Source organism: Bacillus rossius, chromosome 5 (assembly GCF_032445375.1).
Source record: "Bacillus rossius redtenbacheri isolate Brsri chromosome 5, Brsri_v3, whole genome shotgun sequence".
Taxonomy (NCBI): domain Eukaryota; kingdom Metazoa; phylum Arthropoda; class Insecta; order Phasmatodea; family Bacillidae; genus Bacillus; species Bacillus rossius.
The window spans coordinates 79,755,489-79,781,137 of NC_086333.1; the positions used below are offsets into that span (position 1 = coordinate 79,755,489).

At 38.5% G+C, this 25,649-nt stretch overlaps 1 protein-coding gene across 4 annotated transcripts; it reads left to right on the forward strand.

Annotated features, from left to right (window-relative positions):
* LOC134532090 (fatty acid hydroxylase domain-containing protein 2) lies at positions 1-25,289 on the forward strand. Of its 4 annotated transcripts, none has more exons than XM_063368339.1 (7): positions 1-130; positions 14,698-14,845; positions 17,117-17,220; positions 19,782-19,927; positions 20,395-20,576; positions 21,696-21,968; positions 23,514-25,289. In XM_063368339.1, the coding sequence occupies exons 2-7, from the start codon at positions 14,709-14,711 to the stop codon at positions 23,671-23,673; spliced, it is 1,002 nt and encodes a 333-aa protein (XP_063224409.1). In that variant the 5' UTR covers positions 1-130; positions 14,698-14,708; the 3' UTR covers positions 23,674-25,289. The 4 variants fall into 4 exon arrangements, with proteins under 4 accessions (XP_063224409.1, XP_063224407.1, XP_063224406.1 ...); XM_063368337.1 differs by lacking the exon at positions 1-130 and adding an exon at positions 5,846-5,947; XM_063368336.1 differs by lacking the exon at positions 1-130 and adding an exon at positions 10,990-11,241.
* Positions 25,290-25,649: the final 360 nt, after the last annotated feature.

Sequence of the window (25,649 nt, forward strand, 5' to 3'; positions counted from 1 at the left end):
TGTAAATCTTATGTTTCGTTAGTTAAATGTGCTAATAATTGTAGCATGATTTACATTTTCTTTATGTGAATTTACATTATCCTAAAACCCCGCGGTGCTTAAGAAAATTAAACTGCTGGTTGAATTAGGGGTAAGTTGTTTTGTAAACATTGACAGGTACTGCAAACAATATACGTATAGCCTACATTGCGTTGTGACATACAACAATGGACCGGGAATCTAATTCACGTAGGATTATGACTGGGGAAAAAACGAAAATAGTAAGCAAGGTGGCTAGTTTGGTTTTATACTCTTGGCGATAGAGTTAGCACTTAAACGTATAATGCGTTACGTTGTTCTGTGACATTTGACATTTACAGAGCAGTTTGCAAATCAATGATAGATGGGGCGGTTTCAACTGCGCAGGTCTGTTTACATAAACCTTATCTCCCACGGAAATCCTTGTATTCAGCTACATACATTTATGACGTGAACAAGATATGTAATTTTTTTTTTTTTGCGAAATTGTAAATTGAGGCCAGTTATTGGGATTTAGATAAGTACACAGGAAATTTTAAAACAGCGTTACACTTACATTCAGAAGAATAAAGTTAGTGTCTTGAACTGAAGTCTGTGTACTTTTCTTTGAGTGATGCAGCACTTAGGGTACATAAATATTGACCAAAATTGGACTGATGCCACGCTGCGAGGCTTCGTTCTAAATAACCAGTATTAACGCATTCGCACTTGCTCCCACAATTCCTTACACACACTTAACGTATGTAATGCTGATTGCAATCTCACCCCCCTCCCCTCTATTCTCATTCTTTGAACTTTTGCGTAGTTTCGTCTTAAACTACTTACTACAAATTTTAATGAATTTTTTTCTTCGGACTAAATAATTTAACCACAAAAGTTGTTTGCTTTTAGGCCCGTGGAAATTTCACAGGCCATCCATATTTCCGGTTAGTTCATAAAATGTAGCATAAATGTGTGGTTTAGTGTAGTTGATGAGAGTTTGCTCGGATAAGTGAGACAGTGAAGTAGCATTTCAATTTCTAATTACTATGATGTCATTCACATAAACATCGTATTGTTATGTGGCTGCAGCATGACTGCAGAATTGTGCGTGGGAGCTAAGCGTTAATTTTGCAATAGCATTCAACAATGCTTGTTTACTACTGTCCCCCTGGGAGCTCCACTACTGTACAATATCGTGTGTATTGCGTGTTGCCTTATCTTCAGGAAATTAAAATTTTATAGTTTGATATACATGCATTCATTACGCGACAGCTTACGTTTGAGTGTGTTCCGGAAGACTGCCTGGTTTGATAATCCCGCTCTGTTACAGCTTAGGGCTATAAAATTTCACGTTAGTAAAAAAGTGACAGCTTTTACATTTTATTATTGAAGTGGAATGATACATTGCTAACCATGTGTTCTCAGGCAGTAATTTTTTTTTTTTAATAGATCTGAAATAATCATGTGCAATTACAAATATTTCGGAATTTTTTTTTTTTCATGGTTACTACATTAAAGCAACATTTTCGTAGTAATAAATACGTGGTTCGGATTCTTGCCGGGGGCATTTATGTTTTATGTTGTTCCAATACCTACATTAGTTAAATTATTTGTAAATCTTTCCCTGGATAGCTTTCCAACATTAGCTGGAAACATAACTAAGCATACATAATAATACCAACCAAAGTCAAATTGCTGAATATTCGATTATCTTTTCCATTGTTTAAAACATTTACGTTAGTGTGAAACATCAATCAAAATATAAAGTTTTTTGCCAATTTTTTATAAGCGCGACAAGAAATATTGTTTCCACACTGTCAAGAGTTTTTTACCAATTTGCAATATTATATTCTTTGTAGTATTACAAACTATTTATTGGCAACTGGTTTCCAAAGGAATGTTTTGTGAATGTAAAAAAAAAAACTTTTTTTCTTTGTAGGGTGATGTTAATATGTGTGTGTGTGTGTGTGTGTGTGTGTCCCTCCACGAATCTTAAAAAAAAAAAAAAAAAAAAATCTATTATTTCCACCAACGAAAGGAAAGGATTTGAAAGCAAACAGATTATAGTTGTAAGTACCTAGATTTTATTTATATTAAAATGTATTGTTTTCGTCTTGTTTCCTCCCAAGGACTCCATGTCGAGTGTTGTTGGTACCGAGTGATCTGACCACTTAACTAATGCGGCTTGACGGAGCACCTTATTAAAGTGCTGGTGTTAGCTGGAGCTCAGAGACCCTAGACTGGGGCGGCTGAACCACAGTTGGACAAAGGGGAGACTTTCTATCGCCATTCATAAATGTGCACAACTCGTAAGCTTTTTCAAGAACATTGCTGTCATAAAAATTATAAAAGCTAACAAAATCTAAACAAAAATCGAGATTATTTTGGTGGTAAAACATTATTTCAGTATACGTTTCAGGTACAGTTTTTATTATGTCTGACTCAAGCAATAAAGCCTGTGTGCTTATAGTGTTTATGTTACGTATACAACAAACAAGAGCCATTATTCGGTCCGTCGCCTGGTTGACTACTTTTTTATTCGTTTGTTTGTTTAAGCTCACTTGAAAAACGCCGTACAGTAGGTAAATCAAATACTCAAAATAAAATAAAGTAAGTTGTTTTCGATTGTTTAATTGGTTCTATCAATCGGGAATTAATTGCCCCTTTGTGACCGGTGACTGGCACGAGAAAGGCCTTGACACAGGCGTGTTTTCCCCAGTCTTGTTCTCTTTTGTTTTCCCTCCATGTTGCGCAAGTTCTAAACTTCCTTTCCTGTGAGTCATTGAGAAACAAACTGGCCCCATGCTTCATGGGAGGTGATTCACTCTAGTGGCATTGGCATCTCGCGGGAAGCCTACGATTCACGCCGAGTATTCGACATGCCCGAACATTACCGAATACTTGCCTTCGGGTGTCTTCGGAATTCCTTTTTTTTTTTTTTTTTAGGTGAAAAAACGTCGGTTTTAAATGCCGGAAATGTCAATGCTAACTTCTTTAATGCTACCAATGAGAAAATCTAGTCAATGTGAGTGTTACCTACATATACTGGAAAGTTATGTATGAATGAAAAAGAAATAAAACACCATTTATGTTTGTTCTTCTGAAATAATAAATTTGCAATTATTAAGGTGTGTAATTTTTATAAAAGGGAAAATAATAATAAAAACAAGTACTTTTTGACAATTTTTTCTGACATTGTGATCTAATAGTCCACCATTTTAACAAATGATTGGGTTAGGTTTATGTATTACAAATCTGTGATATAGAGAACGAAAATGGTCAGTTGGGTTAGGTTGTGTGGACAGTGGGTTATGATAGGTTAGGTCCATTTAATATTCTTTAAAATTAGGATGATTGGTTAAGATAGGTTAGCTACATAGCAAAACAAAAGAATTCCGAAGACACCCGAAGGCAAGTATTCGGTAATCTTCGGGCATGTCGATTACTCGGCGTGAATCGTAAGCTTCCCGCATCTCGCACATCGCGCTGCTTCGGACTGTACCGACCTGCTTCCTGTCTGCTGCCAGTCACCGGAACATGGCTCGGCATTTGGACTGCTTGACCCCTCTACGAGCCCGAGCCAGCAATAAACAAGGAATTGAGATCCTCTAACCAGGGGCGTAGGGAAGGGGGGGGGGATCATAGGGATCAATTTCCCCCCCCCCCTCGAAATGTGTGGAAGGTTAATTTTTACCTGAGTTGAGTTTGTAATTTGTGTTATTTTAATATTCAAAATCAATAATGTTTACAGCAGAACAATATTCAATGTTATATTATGAAAACTGCTAAAATAGCACCATTTTGCACGTAAAAATCCAAATTTTTCCTGGGGAGGACCACCGGACCCCCCCGCTTCACAAGGGGGGTGGGTGAATAGCCAAATGTGTAATTCCCCCCCCCCCCCCAAATAAAATCCTGGCTACGCCCCTGCCTCTAACTTGGGTTACACCAATAACAACACTTTAATGGCCTGATTTTAGATAAAAACAGTTTCGTGTCCAGCCTGAATGAACATCATCACCACCTCCGCCATCAACAGCTGCTCCCAGCCTGCGGCCGGGTCAGCAAAGTATAATTCCTCCATCTTCTGTCATTTCCACCATTCCTCCTCTTTCACTCTGTTCCATTCTTCTCCTCTCCCCTGCACTCCTTCAGCTATCTGCTCTCCCCACCTCCTCATTGGTCTTCCTTGGGCCTTCATTCTGTGTACTTTAACTACTTATTTTTCTAGGCATAATCTCTTTTCCCTTTATGACATTGCCATATCATGATCTCATTCAAGTCCTGTACTCCTGCTCCTGTTTGCGTATCTAATTCCTGATCCTGTCTCGCCTCGTAACCGCCAACACACTCCTCATAAGCTTCATACCTGTTGCTTTGATATTCCCAGCATCTCCCTGGTCCACAGTCCAAGTCTGTGCCCCGTAGTGTCTGCGGGTGCGGGTGCATAGTAAGTATTGTAGAACACTTTTTTGTGTTTTAATGTCACCTCCCTTTCCATGCCAAATCTCTCACACACTTGTAGAATGCATCTCTTTTTTGTCCTCTCCTTACAATTTCCTCCTTGTTTTCCCCTCCCTCCAATACACTTCCTAGATACTTGAAGGTTTCTACCTGTTTAAACTCCGCACCAACTAATACAAAGCATCACCTACTCCATTTTTGTTCCTCGTCATGACCATCACTTCAGTCTTTTTAGTGCTGAATATCATACCACATTTCTTCACTTCCTCACTCCATGCCATTACTTGCTCTTCATCCTTTTCTTCTCACACCATCAAATCATCAGCAAATAACATGCATGGCCTTCATCTTTCCTTCTGAGATCTTCTCTTCCACTCTCTTCATAATCATCTTCAACGGTGTAAGGAATAGCAGTGAAGACAATGCTTGACTCCGTTGACTTGTTTTAATTACTTCGTCATCCCTCCTCCATTTCGCACAATGCATCACTCTAATTATTAACTCTTCTTTAATCCCAGCTTCTTCCATAGCTTGCCAAACACACATGAATAAACAAAAACCGCAAAACAATCGTGCAGCTTCATCAGCCTTTGTCTACGATACTTCCTAGAACAGAATGGTTTAGAGATTTTTAACGGAATACCCTGAGCCCAATATGACATGCACAAACAAGCAGTTTTCATTATGTTAAGGTCTATACAAAAATATAATATGTATTATGTTTATGAAATTATATGTAAAATTATAGTTATATGCTTCTCATTGGAAGGCGATCTGGGAACAAGCAGCTTTATAAACACTGCCTAGCAATTAATTAAATAAAATTATAACAAACATTGTATATTTGAGCCAATTGTCAATTAAATAAAAAGAAACATCAACATTAACATTTTTTGAAACAATTGCAAAACAAAAATGTTAAAAATTGAAAATACTTAAAATTTAAATAGTTAGTACACACTAGAATCCTAGGGTTCACTTGAATAATATCCTAATAAACTTACAATATATACTTTTTACTTCCAGAGTAAATGACATGAAACAGAAAATTATAACTTAGTTAATATGTAAATAATAGAATCTTCACTTGTAACATGAAGGCAATAAACTTACTAATCAGAAAAAGTTACAAAATATAAACGCGATTTAGTTGACGATATTTTATTTGTAGACAAGGTGAGGAGACGGTATGAATGAGGACGAACCCTCAGGTGACTGTGACTGTGACGAACTGTGCTGAAGACGAAGCGAAGCTCGAAACAGGAGCCCGTGAAAAGCAGTCACCCGCGACCCGGGAGACGTTGTTCTCTTGCCACAATCGTCAACATTTAGAGGATATCCGCCTTCTTGCCACAACGTTTAGAGGATATCCGCCCTCTCGCCAAAGTCGTCAACATTTAGAGCAGTGGTTACCAACCTTTTTCAGTTGGCGACCCACCTTTACCTATCGGAATATCTCCACTGTCCATCGGTCCATGGTGGAGTAAGTATAAAACTTTAATTGTATCGTATCCATTCCTTATATAAATGTATGCTTTGAAACAGATTGATTATTGATAAACAATTTGTGTTATGATTTGAAAATGGTTGGAAAAATATAAGCACTTTGTAGCAAAACAGTTATTTATTTAACAGTAGATATATAACCAAATATGTAACTCACTGCACGATGTCCACAGTAAGACTGAGTGACAGGTTTGTAAACGATAGCGCTCACGTGGCGTGACCTTCGACAGTGTGGCGGTAGAACTGGAGGGGGAGCGGCGTTGCCAAAGTGTGCACCACCTGTGTGACTGTGTGAGTCATCTGTGAGGTATGTAGTCGTTCTGTTGTCTGCCCCAGATGCCAAAAATCAAGAACCATGAAAACAATCTAAACACCGTTCGATTTGTTTCGATTTTTCTTATCTTTTCTGTTGGTTTATTCTATGGTTTCTGATAGTTTTAGGACTGAGTCGCGACCCACTGGTGGGTCGCGACCCACCGGTTGGAAACCGCTGATTTAGAGGATATCCGCCCTTTGCCACAGTCGTCAACATTTAGAGGATATTCGTTACATACTAATGTCCTGGCGAGCACATTAGCGTCGTCACACGCGCCTGATCGCATGAGAATCATGTTGTTGTTTTGTTTTTTTGACCGAGCTGCTCAGATGCGTTTTTTAAATGAGTCATGCAATGGGGAATTTCGATTTAATACAATTTTTCTGGACATAAAACACTGCAGTTTTGCATTGATTGTAATGGGGGGAAATGTCATAAATGCAAAGGGAAAAAAAGAAAGAATTAGAAATGAAAACATAAACCTGCAGAAAACAAGCTTATAACAGATGAAGACAAACAGATAAACCCAACGATGAACATACACAGGTATGAAGGACAACACAACCACGGCAAACAATTTCGTTGAAGGAATTCTTGTTATGTCTGATATTTAAGTCTGCATGTGTTCGTCTTTCTGCCCACAATACATGTCATCGATGGGTTGGTTTGGTTGACATCAGGTGATGTAGGGCTTGTTTTCTGCTCGGATGTCGGGAAAGTGTTGTTTGCTGCTAGCGCGGGCGCTGGATGGATGCGGGCAAGCCAGGCCTCGTGAGGGCTGGCGCCAGGAGCTCGCCCGGCTGTACGTCTCCGCCAGTGGCGGATCCAGGATTTTGGTTTGGGAGGGGCTTGACCCAGCTGAAGCTAGGCTTTATCAAGGCAAACACTAAAACAATAGTGGACCCAGATGCTTTTGGGGGGGGGGGGGCTTGAGCCCCTTAGCCCCCCCTCTGGATCCGCTACTGGTCTCCGCGGGTCATGGGGAAGCCTTCTTTTCACAGACGAGCGAGCCAAACGCGCGATCGTGCATCTTCGGTTTTTTTTTTTCATTGTAAATAAATATGGCGGTGTTGATAAAAGGAAAGACCATAAACAAGGCAACGGTATTTATTTGTACGCCGCCATATTCTTTGTTTGCCGTGTGTCCGTGAATGTTTATTTTGGACAGCTCATGATAACTAATGGTCAATTAGGTTAGGTTAGCTGCATTATAAATACTTTAAAACATTGTGGACGGTTGATTTGGTTAGGATAGCTAGGTACATTAATGATACTGTGAAATCGTGTAAACGGTTTCCCAGCGCTGGATAGTTACATATTAAAAAGTTATTTGCTAAGCAACCATAAAATGATTTTACAGTATTTTTAATGTAGCTATACTTACCTAATATAACCAACCATCACCAATGTTTTAAAGTATTTATAATGTAGCTAACCTATCCTAATTGACCGCAAAATATGTTAAACCCGCGCATTTGGGGAATAAATGCCCGCGATTTTTTTTCCCCCCAAATAAATACACCTGTTGTGGTACGGAAAAAAAAAGCGAGTATGAACTTCGGGTGTGGCTCTCTCGTCTGTGAAATGAAGGCTTCCCCGGGTCGAGCCGACAGACAGCGCTGCTCCTGGTGGCCGTGTCGGAGGGAGGGGGGGGGAAGACAGTTGCCGGAATGTTGTCGAATGTAGGCTGCGACACGCCAACCGCGACCCAGCGCGCTCGCTTGCCTCGTGTCACACCGCTGTCGAGCTTGCCTGTCAGCGTTGCCAGGTTGTGTGCACAGTGATCATCCACCAGCCCATTGTGTGTGCAACTGTAACCAAAACTGTAAACGTGATCTGCGGGTATCGCAGCATGACTTATTATTTAGCAATAGACGTAATTTTCGTTCTAGGTGCGTAAACTCAAGCGATAAAAAAAAAATCATAACTCAACCGGTTCCGATGGTGTACGGATCCCGGGAGATTTTTACCAACCTCCCCCCCCCCTTTTTTTTTTTTTTTTACCTTTTCCGCCCCTTCGGATTTGCCACCTCTTTTTTAGAAATATTATATTAGTAATAAAATAAAGTTTAAGTAAACTTTCACATTTATGAATCGTTTTGTAAGAAAAAAATGCACGTGTTTGTTGGAGAGAGAAATTTGGGCGGATGAATTTAATTGTTTTGCTAATGTGTTACTGATTTTTGGCGAATTTTATTAAATACTGCTTGCTATAGAGTTCACGACCCCTCTATACACTTAGTGGCTAAGGGCTACTACCTACTACACCCCCCCTCCCCCCCCCCCCCCCCCCCCCAAGGCCAAAACAACAAGAAGTGAAGTGAAGAGAAGTGATACACTTCGAGCGGCTGTGTTGACTTTCGATTCCTTGGTACGAACATGGCACTAGTGATGCTCGTTCTAACATCGTATCATTTACAACAATAAGGCCCTGTTGTGTGGACTGCAAAAGAAAGGTAAACAACTAACCATGCCAGAACAATGACTGTGCGTTTGTACGTCGATATGTAGGTATGTCAGCGTACAAGGTACTCCAGCAATACCCGGATTTATGGTTATTGATGTTTATCCTAGATACAATCTGTGAATGCGTTTCCTTGAGTAACTGGCCAATGGTAAGTCGACACTATTTATCTGTCGGTTGTGCGATTTCCGAGCGTTTTTCTGAGGTTTTTGTAATTTTTGGCTGTCGAGGTTGTTTTTTTTTGGGGGGGGGGGGGGGGGAACACCCGTGGCCCGAATGAGTTTCGATATATAACATAATTATATATTATCTCTCGGTTTACAGCATTTGGTGGGAGTCCTATGGTGCTGCCACCAGTGATGAATGGTACGAACCAAAGTTCACAAAGACAAAGGGAAACGTTATAGCGTTACAGTGTTAACTGTATAGTGAATTTTGACAATTTTAATATAATTTCTTGTCTAAAATCCGGTCCAAAGCTGAGGTTTAGTGTTTCTCTAAGTCTTTTTCGCTTTCATCACAACCGTAACTTATATAGTTTAACATTTCCGTCTGTTAATCAAATGATTCAATGTCGACGTAGCTGCTCCAGCAACGAATTCTAGCGGCGAGTGCGGAAACTACCTGTGTTTCGTGTCACGAAATGTAGTTGAAAACACAATTTGCGTATATATTTATCACGCTCGGCATTTTTTTTAAACAATCGTAAGTTAGATTTCGAGTTTCGTATTATAAGTGTAGTTGCAACATGAGAACACGTGAATTTGCATCGCTGAAGTAGTGGCAGCATTGCAGCGCGACGCTTGGGTTGCTAAAACCAGAATACACATGCAGCATAAAGATCAAACCATTTTCCAGTTGAAAGTAGGAATTAGACTGTAAGCCTACTACTAGTATATCTAAAAATAATTTTGGTAGTTATATGGTGTTAATACTTTTATATGGAAGTGAACAATTCGAATTTAAAAGCAAAAATTCCACCCAATGGCGTGGAAACGGAGACGTATCTTACAAAACGAAGTATCTACAATGGCATGCACGCGACCACAGAGTTCGGATTAGCTCAGCAATGCCAAGCTCTGCCGTTTACGTTACTCCGTGCGGCCAATAGAAGCCGAGTATTTGGCCGCAGTGGTAGCCATGTTTGTTAACGTGTTAAATACATAGAAAATCAAATAACGCGCAAGAATATCTAGTGTTCTTTCATTACTTTGTGGATTTTTTAAAAATCATTTAGGGCCTATGTAATTCCCGATCATGTTATTTTCTCGTATCTCAATTAAATTTTCGTAACAGTGAAATTCAATCACGTTGCTTGCCATTGTCCGTGCGTTGTAAAAGCAGTAGACGGATAGTGAAAAGTAAATAATTTGCGGATCCTTGATCCGTTTTTGGAGATGAACTATTTAAGAGTGGCATCTTAAGTAAAGAGTTTATTTGTCGAATGAACGTCTACAAGAGGAGCTGGTAGAATATCCTGCTTTCCTTCAGTTAAAACACTACGTTACTGACTGCAGCGCGCTTGGAACTACATTATGCAGCATGTACCAACTGGGTGTTCGAACTACAACTGTAGCAAACCGTATGTATTCGGTACTGACTACTGAGTAACGGGTTCGCCATCCAGTACCGAGTAACGAGAGTTACACACGAATGCATTTCGTTACTCACATTTTTCGTATGTTTTACGCATGCGCGCACTGATTCGATGAATTTAAAAACGTACGTTACAAAGAACGATGTTTGTTTATTAAGTAAAGTATAATTTGGAAATTCGTCGTCCATGTTTTTTACTGTTTATTGTTTATTGGGTATTGTGTGTGTAGACAAAGTTTGAGATTGGAACAGAAACAACGTAAGAAATTATACCTATATTTTACAAATTAGAAATATGTATGTTTTTGTTTTTTATTATCACGTATTTTCACGTTTTTTTTTGTTCTTAAGAGATAATATAATAAAGCCGCACTGCAATTGTTTCTTGGTTAACAAAAACTGTTAATTATCAAATATTGTTAATTGTTTATATTCGATTTAATATTATTTACGCGACGTCATACTGTACGCGTACGCAATACGACTCGATTCGTTGCTATAACATAACATAGCATGTTATGAGGTATCAGAAGTAACGAGTAACGTAACGATACGATAGTAATGAATACTAATTGTTATAGTAACGAATACATACGGGTACGCTTGTTTTCGTTACTTTTACACCTCTAGTTCGAACTGATTCCAACCAACTACCCTCCCTTGGGGGACAGGCTGCCAATGCGTGGCACGTACGAGAATTGTGGTAACTGAACGAGAACTACAGTTCCAAAGTTTGGCAACAGTGCAGGAGAGCGCGACTTGGCACTTGGCAGGCAATGTGTTGAATGTTGATGCTCGGTAGTTAACAGTGACAGGTGAAAAGAATCAGCACAACTACTGACAATGGGCCGTAGTAACAAGAGAAGTCGTAAGAAATGGCGAGAGATCTCCACAAGTAAGTTGTAGATGGTAATTATGTTTGTGTCGACAAAACCACACCTATAGGAAACTGTCAGGTTTTTAAATAACTGCCTGTTCCTGAGCAAGGCAAAGCCGTAATTATAATAGTGCGTCAACGCCACGCAGCTAGCCAAGCGATTTAAATTTAAGTTTATCTGTCCGCTAGAAACTTTTCCCAAATAAGTACTGCCAACAATCCAAGCAATGATTTTTCTCTTGGAAATTCTGTATCGCTGGTGTTTGCTTATTATGTCGTTTTTTGTACGTATTGTATTAGCATAACCTCGGTCAAATTCAGAGTTGTGAAAGGAAATGTTTAAACGCCAGTTTAAAGAATCGCAATGTTATTCTACAAAACACCTGAACGACGTAATACAAATACCACAGGCCTATATTCAGGTAAAAGTTGATTGCTGCATCTAAAACCATAGATATAATCTTTCCGTCCGCCCGTCAAAGAGTTTGCCAAACTTTAGACACATGAACGAATAGAATTTTTCGGGCCATCCGATTGGCTACAAGTCACGTGACGGCCGGAGACGGGCTATTATTGCAATTCCGCTACACCAAATATTGTAGTAAAACAATATAGGAAAGTCATAAAAGAAAACGGGAGACACGATATACAACGCATTCTAGCGGGATGGCCTGATCTTACAGCGTAAGCGCATTTGACGCATGGTTATTTAACTATTTTTAACGTACTTTTTTTTTTTTAAGTTTTCTCTAGTTATAGTTATTTATTATAGCTATTAAAGTTATTTCAGGGTTTGCTTGATTAAATTATGATATTGCTAATTGCTCAGAAGTCTTTTTTGAAGATAAAATTGGCTAAAATTTCTTAGACCCGTTGGTGCCGAAGTCGTCTGCGTGTGGCGGCATTATTTTATATACATATATATATATATATATATACACATATATATACATATACATATATATATATAATATATTCTCTTATATGAATACCGGGAGACATAACAATCTTATCTGTGTGCCAAATAAATCTCTATGAAGCAAAACTGTTATGGAATACGTACATTTTATAAATTTTAAATTGAAACACAAAGAAATACTAGCAATTTTAAAAATATTTTATAATTTCAGTATTGCTGCATTAATAAGGGAATGTACAGGAAGTTTTAAACTATGTATATTATCAACGCGGTGAGGCGTGTTTGATCAAAAGTACTCATGTTCGACACCCGTCCATTTCTTTCTGGTTTTTTTTTTTTTTTTTTTTTCATTTTCTTATTTGACTCATTGTTACATTTCAACACCATAGTTAAAGAAATAAAATATCATTAGTTTTTATTGTTTAAGTAAGTGTAATAATAATAACTAGATACACAGCCAGTCCGTTGGTTTGGTTATTTTACACTAGGTAGGCATATCACATTTATTTTTTAATTACAATAAAAATAAATCTTATAAACATATTCCAAATGCTGGATTGTGTTTACGTGAATATTTGTATATACATAAATATAAAGAAAGTTTGTGTGTTTTTGTTTGCATGTTTTTTTAATGCGAATTTTAAGTTTTATTCCGAGCTTGATGAAATGTCACCGGCTTAAAAAAAAAATCTATTACGTACTTTTTCCCACCCTTTAAAAAGGAATTTTGATACTTATTGGCAAAATTTTGCACAACTGCCGTTTAAAATAAGAAGACTATTACAGTCTTCATCTAACTGTGAAAAAAAATAAATCTACAACCTTTATGGAAATAAATATAAATGAGATTACTGAGCATGAAATAAAGAAGTCACATATATTTGTAATGTTTAATGTTTTTAAATATTTATTATTTTTATATATAATATGGTTTTAAAAGCAATATAATAAATATTACATGGTAATTTTTTTTAGAATATGCTCTCTTCTAAAAAATTTAAATTAAATTCTGAAAATTATATTTTTGAGTTTCTCTCATTCTATTTTATGACTGCTGAACAGCAACACAATATTTCAAGTATTTTAACAATAGTTCACTCTTTTGAACAGATGATATGGTTAGGTTAGCTACATTTTTAAATGCTTAAAATTGGTTGGGTTGGTTTAAGTTAGCAACGTTAAAAACACTTAATGGTGTTTTCCGTTACTCGAAAATATAATTTTTGAAGTTTTCATTTTTTTTTTTTTTTTTTTTCCAGATGAGCACTGATATTGAGAAATTAAAATTTTACTATTTTCATCATGTTTCACTCAATTATTTACGAAAAAACTTTGTAAAAATTCAGGTTTGAAGTTAATTATGTTTCATTGTTAAAAGTTGTATGATCTGCATCATGTTTAAAGTTGGGTCATTTTTCATGATTGTTAAGTCAATATATAATTTTGTTGATTATTACAACTTGTTTTGATTATGAATACACTGTTTTCATACAAATATATGGAGTGTAAATTCATTACCCTACAACAAGATTTCAAATTACGACAGAAAATCTGTACCAAGATTGCCCATTGTAATATGTACATGTGAATTTAAATTTTGCGGGTGTTCTTCAGGCTGAGCCACTAGGATCGTTGCAGTCGGGTGTCACCAGCGTTCACCATGTTAAATAGCTTGAGTTTCCTATTATTGTCCTACTACAATATTTGGCTAGACACACTGCAGCGACATCATCCTACTGCCTAGCTCTGCCAGGCAGTTCGCAATTGCACACACGTTAACCCCTCGACTCCTTCATCATACTTTTGTTTGTTCCTCTACTTTCATCCCACAGTGGTTTGAGTCTGCTTCACAGTGAATCAAAATTGCAGTATTAAAAAAGTTTTGAACATTTAGTTTTAGCAATAGATTTTTTCTTCTTTATTTGTGTATATTAAGTTACTCTGTCATAATGGTTTACCATTGGCATGTCAGGGGTGCATTTTTACTGCAGAAGAAAAAACTTTCTGAAATTCAATTTACATTATGAAGAGATGACAAATCATTTCATCTCTAGTTGATAAAATAAAATTACAAATTTCAGTATGGCCAGGACATATGTTACGAGTTTAACTCCTGGTTAAGGCATGGCAGTGCTTAGCATTTTTAATTGCTGGTTTGCATTAAGTTGATCTCTCTACCATGTGTGTGTTTACAGTGTATTTCAAGGCGAAAGTGTAAGTCGTAAGGGGAATCAATAAAACCGGTTCCAACCGACACCACGTGTGACTCCTTGTCGTCCTACGATGTGTGGGGATGCCTAGAGCCCACTCTGGTTAATTCTCGTTAGTTAAGAAGCGTGCCTGCCGCTGAGAGTGGGCGGTTAGGCCAGATTCGGGTAGTTTGGGGGTTGCGAGCCTCGTCACACTTGGGCTGCGTCATGACCCTGAGAGGTGATAGCCGGGTCCACATGCCCTTAAATCACGCGGCGGCACCCGTATCTAGTAGATGCTCGCACTCACTGCGACAGTGCGACAGCACACTGCTGGGCTGCGAAGGGGATGGTTTGTGTGCGCAGGCCCCAGCAACATGTGCACGGCCAGCGACAAGCGTGCCCCGGACGAGGGCGCGGCCCAGCCCACGCTCATCTCCTCGCTGCGCAGCGTGCTGTTCGTCGTCAGCTCCGCCCTCATTGGCTTCGCTGCCTTCAGGAACACCCTCACCTGGTGAGCATGGCTCCGCAAACGTGCATTCACTTTGTGTTGCTCAGATGACAGTGTATCTGGCATCTGTCTGCAGTTGTTAGTCATTGTTTGGAGCAAACGACACTTTCAATAAGTAACACACAGTTTTCAAGTAGTACTTGGTGGCCACCTTTATCATCTTGTACCCACATGATATCCTCATAGTCATAGGAAGTTAAATTCGTCAGGGATGTCGGGGAATTTACTTTAAAACCTGGAAAAGTCGTGAATATTTCTCAGTGATAATAATTTTAGGGGCAGATGTCATTCTACGATATGCCATCACCCAAATTTGGAACACAGTTTTTTCTATATGGTGGTTTAGCATAGTTTTACACACTGTAAAATGGTGTAGGCAGGAGACAGTTGGTTCTAGAATAGCCATAGATATGGTGGAGGCTGGATTGTCTGTATTTCTTTCAGAAAATTGCAACATAATTGGCCATTTAAATTTGTAATTATGATTTTGGAAAAGTCTGGAACATTTGTGTACAGATTTGTGTGGACACTCGGAGCCAGCGCTCTGTGCCGCGCAGGTCTCCTGTTGTAAGCATGTCTGTGCACGACAGTGTAGTGTTAACTTTTTTGCCCCTCTTTGTTTGATGTGCAATTGTGATAGTAGTGATGAATGTTTTTAAGTAGTGGACTTAACACAGTGGCTTTACACTTTATGCGGGCAAGCTTGAGAGATGACTTCTACTAAGTTGTTAACTAAACTGCGGTCATTGGGAAGTGAACCCATGCCTCCCATCGTGCGGTGAGCGCCACAAAGCGGGTGGAGCATTGCCACTTCTCGCGGCGTGCGACACAGGCCGTGATTTGCATACAGGACGTGTGACTCAGCACTTCCTTCAGTTGCAAATGCTTGAGCAAACAGTGCCTCTCACCTCTGGCTAAAGTCAACACTCGGAGGAAGCACACTCACAGACCAGATTCATGGTTGTCTGCTGTGTGTTGTTATGGGTGGACAACTCGACCTTCAACTGTTTGCGGTGGCTCTCGGTGATACAGAGAAGTAAGGCTTGATATACTAATTAGTACATCCTAACAGATGCTGAGTCTGATAGTATGTTGACCCTCTGCATATTACAAAGTTATTTATCTAGACAATGTTTTAAAAATGATTTGACACAGTTTATATTTTATGTGTACCACTTGTGAAGAAAGGAGAGATTAACAAAAAAACTTTAGCTACAGTAATAATTTTGATGTTGGCTATCAAGCTGTAGGAAGGTAAACACATTTTAATTTAAGTCACGATGAAAAATTCGTTTCTTTCAACTAGGTATGCCAAATACTTTAAATGGTTATGGTATTATATGAGAAAATAATCAGGTGTATATTTTTTTTGTAATCTGTAATAAAGCAAGTCTATAAAAAACAAAGAACAAATATTTAAATGAAAGTAGGAAAGTGGCAAAACTGAGCGAACAAGGGTTTTATCATTCTAATGTGCTTATTGCAATTGTAATTTCCCTTCCTTTCGTTCTTGCTCTATCTGCTGTGTGTTACTATTGTGACTGTTGGTAAATGTTGGAAGCAGTGGCTCATCGGAAATAGTGCATTTGTTGCAACATTTCATTAGTTTTAATTATCGTTTATTGATATGATGCAATTCCAAGCTATATAAAACATATCATCAGAAATAGAAGTATACACATGCAATGGATTATGATCATGTGCCTATTATTTAAAACTGTTTACATGTCATCAAACACTGTGTGACTTAATCGAGTAGTATTTTTTTGACATAATACATTTTTACTTACATTAGAGGTCTAGTAATGGCATTCTTAACCAGAAAACTGTATTTTTTACCTTGGGTATTGTTTGTTAAACTTTCAAATTCAGAAAAATAAATTTAAACTCACATATCTTTTTGTTTGTTTATAGTCTGACAATAAATGCTGTATCCTTCAAGCAAACTTTATTTTAACTGCATGTCATTAGAACTTTTGAAATATTAAACTAAATATGCTAACTGTAGAAAATGTTCCAGAAGTTTAATTTTTTGATGATAGTTTTTAGTTTTAGTGGCCAAGATTTTTTTTGGAAGTCCTCTTTATTTTTCTAAAATATATTTACCACCTAGTTGAAAAATTTCCAACCTATCATTACAGTACATTTCAAAGCCAGTATTTGCTAACGAAAACACATCATACGTGAGTTATCCTGAATTGAATGTTAGTGGCAGTATAAAGGCCTTGAAGCGTGCGACTGTGGCGAGACGAGCGCGGGCGTGGGGCGTTGCAGGCACCTGCAGAGGTTCTGGGGTGCGTCGGGCGACTTCTGGCAGGCGCTATGGGACCGCTTCCTGGACACAGTCGGCGAGGACCCCGTCACGCTCTGGATCTACGGTGAGTGGCCGGCAGGGCATCTCGGAGCTGCTACGTGTCGCCGTCATTTGTATTTGTAAAACAATTGGTTGTCTGTAAAGTTGGTTTACGGACGATAGTTTAACGTGACGTCATAACAAAACATTGATGGAATGATTGATCCAGAAGAAAAGGAAATATCATATTCGGCCTGAGACTGAGCCATAATAGGTTTTTGCAACCAAACCATTTAGGCATTAAAAATATTATATTCTTTCAGGAAGAATTTTTTTTTTTAATTTTTCTATTTTTTGTATGATAAAATCTACCTCTGCATACTTTTATGAATAAAATTGAATCATCACTTTTTTGTATGGATACAAAGAAGGAGTGAAATGAAATGTACAGTTTAATTAATAAATTTACATTTACATATTTGCATTCATTAATTCAAATATATTTATTACTTTTGAAGTGTTGCGTGCGCCGTATTTAGTTTTACAAGTGTTTCAGATGTTATATACATAGTATTTATAAAAATTTTGTTCACGGTAGGGGAATAATATTATTTCGTTTTTATAACACAATTTTATAACAAATACGCATCCCAAATACAGCAAACTTATTTATAATGTGTTACAAAATTTTTAAAACATTGTGCAAAAGATCCCGGGTGTAATTTGAATTAATATGTGTAACTGTAAAACACCATTGTTGGTTCAAAACATATTTGAATATTCAACATTACTTTTAAATAACCGTACCGATTGTGCTGAAAATCGGTGGACAATCGTTAAATTACATAATATTAATAATTCAAACTACGAAAATATGATTGAAAACTCAAATGATGGTTGTTCCAATCAAGTGGAAGAGAGATGCCACGCATGCGTACAATGAGCAAACAGGACACATCCGTAGTGGGACATCTGTAGTGGGACACTTTTTTGTGCGTGCAGCCGGCGTTCATCGATTTATTAGACGTCACGTCAAAAAATTATTACATAAATTGTTTTAAATACTAACTGTAGCAGGAAAGAAATTAATGAATGTTGATGTTTATTGTATTTCATTCATCATTTGTATTTTAAAAAAAAAGATTACGTGAATTATTTTAGCTACTTACTGTAGCAGGAAAGAAATTAATGAATGTTGTTGTTTATAAACTATATTTTAATAAGTATATTATTTTATGGTTACTTAGATATAAATAATTCTTGATACAGAATTTTGCATAGCAATATCGAATCTCATATCATCATAAGTCCAATATCTCGCGGAAAAACAGTTGATTGTCGATCACTGACACCACAGATATTATTGAGGAGGTAGAGTGCAGGAGGGGCTTCGCAGTAATGAATGTTTGTGGCCAACGCCTACCGTGCGTATAAAATACATGATATGACGTGCCCTGTTGTCACAGCACTCGAACAACTACTATAAAACAAGGCTATGCAGCTATGTCCACAAAGCAGGGTGTGACCTCATTGACTAATCACAACGCAGCTCTTACAACAAGTTCTTACAGTAGTATAGAAATTTCCTAACCCTTGCAATGTGATTTTTCCTATGAAAAACTATGAAAAATCACAAAGTCTTTTTATAATTGGCTGATGCAACAGCATGATAATTTATCTGTCTCTAGTGAGAGTGAACATCTGCCGGTTTTCCCATCATAAGAATTACATTTAGAATGCACCTGAATGGCTCGGCACAAAAAAAAATTCTAAAAAATTGGCATTGCTGAATCATGCATCTGTCTCTCATCCTTCCTTTTACTACCAACTCAATACTCAATGTTCCAGAAACATACTTATAGCTTTCAAAATATCCAAAATTAAAATACTGGCATAAAAACCATATTTACCTAAAATTAACAAAATACTGAAAAAAATGCATATACACAAACAATAACCTAGTAAAAAAAAAGTTAAAAATCAGTAAAAGCATAGACTGCTTTTCTGAATTAAGTAATTAAATATACAAATTACTTATAAGAATATTAAGAATGATATAATACAAGTAAGGAAAACTATGTTGCTATGACCTTGGACCATACAGTCAGCTGATCTACCTGAGTGACCAAAACACAGTATTTATTCCCCTCAAAAACTATTTGTAAAAGCTGAGGAGGGCAGAGTCCTGCAAATTGTGGGGGAAAAAAACAAACAAAGAAAGACACACTGTGATGTTACGGCATAAATACTAGAGATAGCAGCACAAAAATATAATGGCCTTTCTAATATTCTTTTCTTTTAAAGATGTGATTATTTCTTGCTATCACAATTAAAGTGTACAAAAACTTATTCCAGGATAGTTTCACTATCATAAAGTTTCATTTAAAGTTATAAGTTTTTTTTTATTCAAAAAAATTTCCCATGCGGGGATAATTTCTTTGTAAGGGAACCGGTATGATTAATAGCACTTTGAACACCTCAAATCTCAGATCTGAATATAAATTGTGTCATTATTTTGCACGTGGTATTATGTTCCTCACAAATGGAGTATGGTATCGGTGTAGAGTGTTATCAGCACGTGATAGTGTCGGTGCTGGTGGCGCAGGTGAGAGATAGCAACGCTGCTGTGGTGTGGTGTGTCCGCAGGCACCATCGCACTGACGATGTGCGTGTACTGGGTGTTTGGGGGCATCTACACCGTGCTGGACGTGACCAACAGACCGGCCGCGCTGCGCAGGTACAAGATCCAGCCGGGCACCAACGAGCCCGTCGACTCTGCCAAGTTGATTAAGGTCAGTTCTCCTTCCCGTGGCAGCCCAACACTTCTGGGTTATGAACTCGTATCTGAACACCTCTCTCCTTCTCTCTTTCTCTCTTCCTTTCTTTTCCTTCTCTTCTCCTTTCTTTTCCTTCTCTTCTCCTTTCTTTTTCTCTCTTTCTTTTTCTCTATCCTCTTTCTTTCTTTTCTCTCTCTTCTTTCTTTTTCTCTCTCTTTATTTTTCTCTCTTTCTCTTTCTGTCTTTTCTCTCTCTCTTCTTTCTTTTTCTCTATTTTTCTCTTCCTCTTTCTTTCTTTTCTCTTTTTCTTTCTTTTTCTCTCTTTCTTTTTCTCTCTTTCTCTTTCTGTCTTTTCTCTCTCTTCTTTCTTTTTCTCTCTCTTTCTCTCTTTCTCTATTTTAAAAAACCTATAGTGGTTTCTGCTGCAGATGAAAGTGTTGCTTGTCCGAGACGCTGACCGGCAGGGCTGGCGTTGTGTGCAGGTGATTGGCTGGGTGCTGGTGAACCAGGTGGTGGTGGGGGTGCCCGTGTCCTACCTCAGCTACCTGCTGATGCGCTGGCGGGGGTTCCCGCCCATACGGGAGCTGCCCACCTTCCACTGGGTGCTGGCCGAGATGGCCGTGCACATCCTCATGGAGGAGCTGGGCTTCTACTACTCCCACAGGTGGGTGGGCGGGTCTCGCCTCCATTTGTTAAAGTTTAAAAAAAAAATAAAAACACATGTCCTTTCCAACTGAAGAAGATCTGGAGTGTGTCATCGAAAGTTTCTACAAGAGATGGAATTTTCCTAATTGTTTCGAGGTCCTCGATGGTAAGCATATTCTACTTGTATGTCAAAAGAAAGAATTCTGGAAGAATGTTAAACTACAAAGAATTCTTTTCTATAGTGCTTGAAACAGTTGTTGACCTTCAATATCGGTTTGTTGTTATCGAGGTTGGCAGCTACAGAAAAAACAGTGACAGTGGTATTTATTTGCAATCAGAGCTCTACCAAGCAATACTGAGGGGAGAATTCGTCCCAACTCCCAGAGCACTGCCAGGATCAAATTTAATAACTGTGTTACTTGGTGCTGAGGGGTATCCGCTTCCGGAACATCTACTATTTGTTAAAGTATTTGTTTTTAACACCTTTATAACAGCCCTATACTTAAAAATTTTCTATTCATAGATTTGGATTTTAATGAGTTATAACATGAAAATGCCAATTTACAAAATTCTGATTTCATGTGCTAGGTAGGCTATCTTGCAGGACCACTTGCTAAACAAGGAAAGATCTAACGGCAGAAATAAAGTATTGTATAGAGCGAGTAAAGGCCTGTTACACTGTACTTGTGATATAAAGATAAGTTACTCTTCAGATATTTTAATTTTTTTTATGAGATAGCCAGTGATTAAGTTTAGCATGCAAAAGTAATGTATCTGAAAAGTAGAAGCCAAGCTAAGCAGCTTACCACAGTTAATCTACATATTTTTCTCAGTTGTCGGGTTGCATAAACCTAAAACTTATTCTTTAGGTGATAATAAAAGACAGTAAATCCAGTATATCACACAGCTATAGATGTATCCAACATATATGGAATTAATTTTTTAAATTTTAATTAATTGTAGGTAAAATTCTTTACTTTTTCCTCCAGTGCGTACATGCTTGTGTAAAAGGGGCAAAGTTGTTTTGCCTCCTCACAATGTGAGCTGACTGTAGAAAGTGCTCGAGCTGTCTAAAGAAACATCAGTGGCAGAAGTTACTTGTTCTGTAAAGAGCTGGGTATTATCGCGCCGCCCGCAGGCTGCTGCACAGCCGCGTGCTGTACCGCCACATCCACAAGCGCCACCACGAGTGGACGGCGCCGGTGGCGGTCACCGCCATCTACTGCCACCCGGTGGAGCACGTGTTCTCGAACCTGGTGCCGCCCTTCCTGGGCGTGTTCTTGATGGGCTCCCACGTGGCCACCGCCTGGCTGTGGTTCTCGCTGGCCATCCTGTCCACGCTCAACGCCCACTCGGGCTACCACCTGCCCTTCTTCCCGTCGCCCGAGGCCCACGACTTCCACCACCTCAGGTTCGTGCTAGTGGTTGTCTGTGAAGTCGGTTCACGGACGATAGTTTAACGTGACGTCATAACAAAACATTGATGAAATGATTGCATACTTTTATGAATAAAATTGAATCATTTTTATTTTAATAATAAAAGAATAAATACTTGAAATTATGTATGCAAGAATAATTAACCTTTATTGCCGAAATTGTTGTTGTAATAAGCAATGAAAACCACATTAACTTTTCACTTCACTTTATAAACAGTCGACGAAACAGTTCACGTGTAGATGACTTGTAATTAATTTTAAAAACTGGCGTTTAGCTATAAAGTTTAAATATAATTATGAACGAGTTTTCATGTAAATAAACTGTGATCAAATATCTATCATCAATTATATAAGTCACCATAATTTTTTAGTCAATTGTAACATAACCTATTATTACTGCACTCGCCGACAGCGTAATGGAACAATGTGCATAACGGGACACTTTTTCGTGCTTGCAGCCGGCGTTCGTCGATTTGTAAGACGTTATCACGTCAAAAAATTGTGCAGTAAATATTGCACTCGTAACATTAAGTATTTTGAAGTGTGTGCATCCCCCATTTTTGTAATGACCTCCAAAACAAGCTTATGGTAGTCATACCATTACTGGTTTGACCGTTATTCACACGCAGAAACAAAACTGCAGTGAAGGGTTGTTGACCCAGCATGTGAGGGACCATCGCCTTGCTTGAGTTGTGGTTTTGCCAGATTATCGAATGTCTATAGAGTTTCAACTGGAATTCCAAATGTGAAATGAGTAATTTAACCCGCTAGAAAACGGGAAACAGTACTACAATGATAAGTGACAGTAATGATAAACTCCAAAGAAAGTGTAAATGCTGACAGCACAGTAGTGCGACTTAGCTGCCAAGACCAACAGATGGAATCCAACTGAAAAAAAATCTTCACATGAGTGGCTTGGTTGGTGTTGTATCATTGACTGTCTGTTTTGCGAATTTTCTTACTAAAAAACATTAAGGAAGATTATAAATTACTTTCACTTGGCCAAAATATACAATAATTTATGAATTAAAGTTGAGATAAGTTTTAGTGTTTTGATGTGGACAGCTTCTGGAATGCTGTCAGTTAATGCATATGATAAAGCTGGGGGTGCAGTTTCACGGTCCAGGCATCGAACAATCCTTGCCACATCTTTGCACTGCATGTTCTGTGGTCATTGATCCAAGCATTTGTCTCGGTAGCCACTCTTCCTTGTTCTATGTGACATTTAAACTTGCAGATATACTCTCTGTCAGAGGTTCATTGGCTGCCGCTTCAGGTAGAAGCCAGTCCCCGGTATTGCTTGCTGTCAGGGGAACTGCATGGTTTGAATGCTCACTGCAACGTGGAAACACGCTGTAGAAGGTGTGCTGAAAGTAAACAACACTCGTGCAGTCACGTCCCGCTGGAAGCGAGACCAGCCGGGGGGGAGAGTCGTGTGACACGGCACCAGCCGGCCCACGCAAGGGAGCGCGCAGACGACCCGACGGCCAGCAACAAAAACGCGCCTGTGCTCGTTGCAGGTTCAACCAGTGCTTCGGCGTGCTGGGCGTGCTCGACCGCCTGCACGGCACGGACACGGCGTTCCGCAACTCTCGGGCCTACGCGCGCCACATCATGATGCTGAGCCTGGTGCCTGCGCGCGAGGTCTTCCCCGACCAGAACAAGTGCGCGGCCAAGTAGGGGGTTTGGCACGGGCTCTGTGTCGCTTCTCTAAATTGGTTCGAGTGTCGTTACTCTTCACTGGCATCTGCCCTGAATCTCATATCTGTACTGACCGTTCACAATTTAACACCTGGGACCGTTGAAAATACAAATTTTTTCCCATCACTGGTAAAGTTAATGTGAAATTTACATGTTTGATTTAATAAATTTACTGATTAAATTATAGGTCAGAGAAAAATGGACAGAATTGAATTAAAAATATTCACAGACTTTTCTTTGGTAAAAACCATGTCTGATTAATATATTTTTTAATTGTATTTTTTAAATTTGTAACATTGCAGCTGTGCCTGTTGAGATAATACCGAGCTCAGCCTTCAGGCGACCATAAGACTAAAGTTAGTTTAGCTCACTATCAACAAACATAATATAAAGTATAAATGACAAAAATATTTTTGTTCAAAGTTAATCAGTTTCAAAATACCTTGTGTGTTGACAGGTGTTTGTCAACATTTTTAAAAGTGATTGTAAAATTTTATGAATGTGTTTAGTCGTTAATGTAAAGTCTGACGTATGTTTTTTACTTGAGTGTTTTATCTCGCGGATGTGGGAATTGGCAGTGCGAGTTGCGTTTTGTGGGCGTCCATGTACAGTGCTGGACGGTGCCGGTACAGCTGTTGCCTCCGTGTAGCGCAGAGGTGTGAGCGTGTCGCAGCGCTGTGCACCGGGAGTGATGAGCCTGATCAGTTCCCACATCGGGCGGTCGACAAGTGTTCCATGGCTTGTACCTTATCTCCGAACTGATAAGTGAAATATGTGTGTTTGTTTTTTAACAAAAAATATTGTGCATGCAAGGCTGTTTTTTATGATTGGCATTTCTAGCTAACTGATCATCTTGATGTCAGCAAATTTATATTGCACTCTTTTATTTGCACATTTAAAGTGTCTTGTTTGGTAAGGGGAAAAAATATATACTAAAGCTTTGTGTGTTAGGTTACTTCACTATCATGCTCTTAAACCAGAAAATAAAAAAAAATTGCTATTTTTGTATAAAGTAGTTCAACAGTGTATATTTTTTTATAACAATACAAGCAAAATATTATCACAGAAGTGTGAATATAAAGAGGCACTTGTGAGGTTGTATCATTCTCAGTGTGTAGACAAAACTGAGTGTACTGTGTAATCAAACCAATGTCATACACTTGACTCGCATACTTAACCGTGCAAATTGTGGTAGAACGTGTTCGATCAAGTGTAGTTGAGAGAGTTGTGTGTCGTCTGTTCTGCATTATGGATCTTGTGTATATTTTTACTCGATTTGTTTTGGATGCCGGCAAACAGCTTTTCAGCACTACCTGTGTACGCAAGGGATAAGCATTGTGTTTTATTGCTATTGTTTGTCCGTTTTCCAGCGGCTGCGTCATGCCGCTCGAGGCAAGCTCAGCATGTACTGAAGTCGGTGTGATCAAACGCTTGCTGTTTTATTTTGCTCTGATAATCAGGAGTGACTGTGACTTGCATGTATTGTGTCAATATTGCGAGGAACACGGCGAGATTCTAGAACAATGCAGTGTATTCATGTGATAAAATGTATTCAGACCTATTTGTCAATTGTTGTAATTAAATCTGTACAAGTTTGGTGTTATTTTACTTTAACTAGTTTTAGCACATGGACACTGGAACAAGGGTTTTTTTTTTTTGCCAGGATAAAAAGTTTCTGTTTTTGTGATGGGATTTGTGAAACCTATGAAGACATGATTCACATAATTTATTTTACTATTTTAGTAGAGTGCATAAGGTGTTTTCTGTGAACTGGAATAATTTGAAGCACTATCATCCTAGTTTCCTAAGCCAAAATGCACTTTGAAAATGTTAGTTCAGACCATATTAACTCTTACGTTAATTTACTTTGCGCCACGCATTACTATGGTTTCCCCGGTATGCAACACGTCAGATTTCAGTCTTGAAAATCAAAACAAGAATTTGCACCTTCATGT

Excerpts from the sequence above, each read along its gene's own strand:
- LOC134532090 (XM_063368336.1), top strand. The coding sequence starts at position 11,190 with ATGGGCCGTAGTAACAAGAGAAGTCGTAAGAAATGGCGAGAGATCTCC. Across the intron at positions 11,242-14,697 it reads ATGGCGAGAGATCTCCACAA|GCCCCAGCAACATGTGCACG; the intron begins GTAAGTTGTAGA and ends TTGTGTGCGCAG. Across the intron at positions 17,221-19,781 it reads CGTCACGCTCTGGATCTACG|GCACCATCGCACTGACGATG; the intron begins GTGAGTGGCCGG and ends GTGTGTCCGCAG.